This window comes from Protomyctophum bolini (assembly GCF_963924005.1).
Source record: "Protomyctophum bolini genome assembly, chromosome: 16".
Classification (NCBI taxonomy): domain Eukaryota; kingdom Metazoa; phylum Chordata; class Actinopteri; order Myctophiformes; family Myctophidae; genus Protomyctophum; species Protomyctophum bolini.
Genome location: NC_137877.1, coordinates 29,543,784 through 29,549,426, shown reverse-complemented (window position 1 = coordinate 29,549,426; position 5,643 = coordinate 29,543,784). Strand labels below are relative to the sequence as shown.

The following is a 5,643-nucleotide window of genomic DNA, read 5'->3' as shown; positions in this document are numbered from 1 at the left end:
GCAATTACGAAACCCCGAATTTAAAGGATTAAATCATTTAGGAGAAATCGTTTTTCAAGGACATTATAATTGTAAAAGTTGTATTTGTAAACATTAAATATTTCCTTCTCTCTCTCTCTCTCTTAGTCTAAACGTTTTGAATAGCTGCGCCAAATGCATTGCAATCGTCTCTAGTAAATACATCCATGATTGTAAAGATGTAGGCCTATACCGCACACTCATGATGAACCTTGGATAATGATATATATATTTTTAATTTTCAAACGTGTTAAATCATATCTACCCAGACGTCTATAAGACATAAAACATAGACAACGTGCTCAGCATGAATTTGGATGGTTGGAAATTGTTTAAATTGCACCATGCTTAATGTAGCTTTTGGCAATATAAATAATAAATATATAGAAACGTTTATATTCAACAGCAACAATACTTACAACACATACAAACAAGGAATGTCTGACAGTTTTACAAACACCATGGGTCCCTCATTTTCTATACAGATGGAGAGATACTTTTCCACGTAATGCTTCATACATAAAAGGTGTGCCAGTACTACGAATCTGTATCAAATCTATCAGACTACATAGTGTCCGGTATATAATGTAGACATCACCTTAGCAAGTGCCTATTAAGAATCTACAAACAACATGCGTTGTCTTTTCTGGATACTTTCAAACCTCGAGATCCTGACACATCATCACATAGGCACGAGTCATTAAAAAAAATCCAATATTTTCATTATAACAAACTTTATACACGTTATATAAATCGATGCATTTGACGCATCACATAATCTATCATAATATACAGTGTGTGTAGCCTATATATAAATGGAATATATTACAGAACTGAGTATGCTTAATCAATGGGGAGGGTATTAAATAAACTGTAAAATGATTGCAAGACCGAATTAATTAAGTTGACCAAAATGTCCATTGGAGAGAAGCCTCCGGTGACCCGGTCACATGAGGATTGTTCGTTTGGCACTCACAATAATTTCAAGGAATTACAGAAAAATATTAAAACAAGGACTCAGTTTCTTCTCGCCTCCTCTTTTTCCACCTTTTTCACTGCTCCTCAATCCTAATGGTGCTGTTGTTTTATTTGCCTATACAGAACTTGCAAATATTCATAAATAATAAGGTAAAAATCTGCCAGGCTGACTCAAACAGTCTTTGGAAGTTCTTTGAGGTCTCGCCAAAAAAGCAAACGTCAACTTAAAAAGGTAGAGTGTCAAGGAAAAGTTTGTCGATTATTGCTGGCGGAGGGACTAAGTCTTCTAGTTTTAAGTAAAAGATACGCTGCAGACCTTGTGTACATAGTGTGCGTAGTTCGGGGAGCTTTCCCAAAAGTTTTGACAAGTAGTTTGGACGATTCAATCCACCGCCATTGAATGTCACTTGGTCTTTGAGGCAGTTGACTATCTTGTTTTGAAGATCTTCGACCCTCTTGGGTTCCTTAAGCCCGTGTCGCTCTGAAATATTAACATATACCAACAAACTGAGACAATTTTACGAGAAATTAAGTCTAAAGTATATGCTCATATTATATAACGGGGAGTATTTCCTATAAATGGCCTATATGGTGCAGTGTGTTATAGCTGTTATGCTTAGGGGAGCACATTGGCAAAGAAATGTCGCCACCCACCTGTTACCATGGCCAGAGCTGCGATGCAGGAGAACGCTGAGATGTCAATATTCATGCCCTGCAGGTTAGAAGAAAACTCCGCAATAGCGTCTATCCATTCTCCAAATCCACGCACGCACTGGAGCCTGTGCAGGACCACTCCATTACAAAAAATAAGTTTGCCTTCCACTGGGTTGGACCTGTAATTAATAACAAAGTGCCATTAATTACCCTGAGCAATAAATGGGGATTTAAAGGGGATCCTAATTATTGGCTATAGCTAATAAAAGGAGAGGCAGTGAAGCATGAAGGGGGCTGATGTTCATTAGAGTCTAGGGTTATTTTATAATTACCGAGCTTACCTGTATGCCAGTCGCAGAACAAAAAGCTCAAGGAAGGCTGACTCGAAAAGTAGGTCCTGATCTTGTCTCGGCAGGTCAGAAAACCCAGGGATCTTCTCCGCCCAGCCTCGAATAATCTCCATGGAGCCCGTCAGGAGATCGTAGAACTGCTGGATGTGATGAGTATCGTCTCCGGTCATTTGGTAGTCAGGGTTAGCCTGGAACTGGAATTTAATTTAAACAGGGCTTAATGAGGTCCTTTAAAATATATAATCCGTGAAATTGCAATGCCCATTTCCAGGAGGGGGAGTGCTTTTTTACTATTAAATTCATGTCTTCTTTTATTGAGTTCTCCGTTTCAAAGCAATTTACTAAAATATGCCACCTTAAAAAGCCTGACAAAGTTAAGAATGCAAGGATGTGAGTTACACCAAACTTTTCAAGTCAATAAATTGTGAGCGCACATTTAGCCTAAAACGGAGAGACCATGCAGGCAGCGGACCATTTACTTCCAATAATGACTGTTGAGTTATAACACGTGTTGAACAGTGTTGAGTAAAAATGATCTTACTCTGGAGTAGTCCAGCGATGACATGGATGGGTTCGAGTCCACATGAGCTCTCACCAGTGCGCTGATCAGGCTCACAGGAGGGGAGGGTGGGGATGGTTCCTGGGGACTTTTAGGTTTGGATGGCAGGCGTCCTCTTCGACCTTTTAGATTAGCCGTTCGGACAACTAGTTTAGAGAAACACGACAGTATATTATGTAGGCTAGCCTAGATGTATATACTGAATCTGATTAAATAGTATAGCCTATAGCCTATATAGCTCACGCTGCACATTACGCGCGCAGCGCTGAAATATGTGTAATAAGTGTTGCCATGAATGAAGTTGCCATATAGGCCTATACACCTACCTTCTTTTACCATTCCAACGACGAGGCACTTCTGGAAACGGCAGTACTGGCAACGATTTCTTCGGCGTTTGTCAACAGGACAGTTTTTATTCGCCAAACACACATATTTAGCATTTTTCTGCACAGTGCGCTATGGGAGAGGGAGAACAAGATTTAAACATTCATGCATGCCAATATGATCAAAGTAGGCCTAATAGGTTTATAGCCTATAGAAAATGACCTGTAGCTTACATTAACTGGACAGCTGATGGAAGCATGCATTGAAAAGATATTATACCTGCCTTAACTGCATGTTTATATGCGGAGCAAAAGCAGGATAAGCTATTCAATAAATACAAATTCGTGGTCATTCATAATGTATCTGTCCCCCTGAGACACTTTTAGAAAGGTATAGATTGTGTTTTTCAATCAGGTTTTGATAATAAGTGATAGGCCTATATTAAATTGTTTTATATGTGCACTCGCAATAACTGTGATGTCATCAAATTACATCCCACATTTCCTTATACATGAACAACATTTAACATTGGCTTCGTGTGATTAATTAGGCTATAGGACCACTTCTGTTTCTTAATGTATATTTATTTATCTTGCGAGACAAAAATCCTCATCTGTTAATTTATCCACCGGTCCATTTGATTGGTCTATAGGCCTACACATTCTTTGATTAGTAAGTAAGTATAGCCTATAGGCCTATACGTTTTTATTTATAAAGCACCTTTCAAAACACAAAAGTTACAAGTGCTGCTTTTAACACTGACTCATGATGTTTATTACTTTGTGGAAAATGACATTGATTCGTGCATGATGATAGGCTACTGTCTGCAAGCCCACCTTGAAGAATCCTTTGCAGCCCTCGCAGGTCCTCACTCCATAGTGCTGGCACGCCGCGTTGTCCCCGCACACCGCGCATAGACCCTCGTTTGACGGAGATCCCCTGGACGGGGGCGACGGAACTTGGCTGTCCATCAGCTGGTGGCCGTGGCCGAGCTGCAGTGAGTGGGGGAAGGCCAGGCCAGCCTGCTTCCTGATGGCGCTGGGGACCACAAAGCTCTGACTGTCCAAGCCTCGGTGCGCGCCCGGGTTGTCGTGGTTCATGGACACGTGCAGCGGGCCGTCGAAGCGCATCTGACAGCTCGACACGGGCGTGCCGGGCGGCGACTGTTTGAACGAGAACAGCGACAGCCTCGACACGGGATTCTTCCGCTGATGGTCCATCATGTGAGAGGTCGCCGCGACATAGTTCTGGTGGAAACTATGGAGGGAGCCGGGATCCTCCCACATGTGATTGGGCTGAACCTGGAAGTTTGGCGTGCTCGGTGCGTGGGGCGAGGAGGGTTTGAAATACATAGGCCCAGAGTGCGCCATAATTTCCTCCGACTGAGGTGGCAGGTGACTCTGCTGGTGGTGATAGCCGTGCATCGGCACGTCCTCCACCTTGATGGAGGACTGATCCCCGGTGTGTGGCATCTGGTACAAACAGGGCGGTTTCACGTCGTAATTGGTGGTATAGTTGTCCATGAATGTGCTGAAACTAGGGAGAGAGGTCGTCGCTGTGATCTCAGTGTTGGTCAAGTCCATGCTAAACTTAACAAACTCGGGCGTTAGGAAGTCGCAGCTGTATTCTCCTGCGGTGTGGTAGCTGTAGCTCTGGGAAGCAGGACTCGCTCCTTGGGGTGAAGATCCATACTGAGCCTGAACGCAGGGCATGGCTGCAAAAACAAACACAATGTATATAAATATAACAACAATAGCATTACAATTATTTTAAGTAGCCTATAGCCTAATCTACAAATGCAACACAAATGTTCTTATTGTCGTTTTACTTTGCACGAGAGAAGCTGTTTAGAATTACTCCACATGTGTGACATTTCACGAAAACAACAGTCAATGAAATACCACAGAATATATAGAACTGCCTTTTTTGTTATTTGTAAATATTAATGTCCCATAGCATACCTCAAGTCTTCTGACAGTTTTTCGATGACACTCGAAATGGGTATGTCAGGAGGGCAGGATTCAAGAAAACAGCTCTGTTCTGGAATCTTCCCCTATTAAAATAGACAACTTTTACTTTGCTGATTAAAAACTCTCTCTCTCTCTCTCTCTCTCTCTCTCTAATATATATATATATATATATATATATATAGGATATAGATATATAGATAATTATAGATAGGCCTACATATAATGATCATGAACTAAGCGGTTCGAATAAGGTACAATGTGAAGCTTTCACATTACGCACGAATAACGCACATATAGGTAGGTCTACTCAGTGTTTAATTAAATAAATGCATTATCAAATGCACATAAACAAATGCACAAAACAAATTCACAAAACGTTCTGCTTTTATTTAATTCAAACTATGGAGTGCTATATTGAGATTTGAGAATAGACCATCTGTGATTCATGGCCAGATTCAACTCCCAGCAGTTTAAATAACAGGTTACTTTCCAACACTAGCTGTATTATAAACTGCAAAGCGCAAAATTAATGAACATGGCTCGAGTCAAGCTGACATCACATATAACTAAAACTCTGTCACGACAAATAAAGATAAACCTTCATACCTTTTTCACATCAGAAAAGTGGCGTTCAATCCATGCAATAGGCACGCAGGGAGTATTCATCAATTTCTGTAAAAAGCTCCAAAACGTGTGAGCGTCGATACCCAAGAATGCCAAGGCAAACCGTGCAGTCTCCAAAGCACTGAGCGCGACACGAGCATCGACTACCCCGTCTGGCCAATGTGGC

General features: G+C 41.3%; 1 protein-coding gene across 3 annotated transcripts; it reads right to left on the bottom strand.

Annotated features, from left to right (window-relative positions):
* Positions 1 to 201: 201 nt before the first annotated feature.
* LOC308330282 (nuclear receptor subfamily 4 group A member 2) lies at positions 202 to 5,607 on the bottom strand. 3 transcript variants are annotated; one of them, XM_080785107.1, is made up of 8 exons: positions 5,460 to 5,607; positions 4,845 to 4,936; positions 3,720 to 4,597; positions 2,886 to 3,015; positions 2,542 to 2,705; positions 1,992 to 2,194; positions 1,651 to 1,829; positions 202 to 1,477 (listed from the first exon to the last, which is right to left on the bottom strand). In XM_080785107.1, exons 3-8 carry the CDS (start codon positions 4,593 to 4,595, stop codon positions 1,221 to 1,223), a joined length of 1,809 nt encoding a protein of 602 aa, XP_080641233.1. In that variant the 5' UTR covers positions 4,596 to 4,597; positions 4,845 to 4,936; positions 5,460 to 5,607; the 3' UTR covers positions 202 to 1,220. The 3 variants fall into 3 exon arrangements, with proteins under 3 accessions (XP_080641233.1, XP_080641235.1, XP_080641234.1); XM_080785109.1 differs by having other exon boundaries at positions 2,542 to 2,681; XM_080785108.1 differs by lacking the exon at positions 4,845 to 4,936.
* Between the last annotated feature and the right edge of the window lie 36 nt (positions 5,608 to 5,643).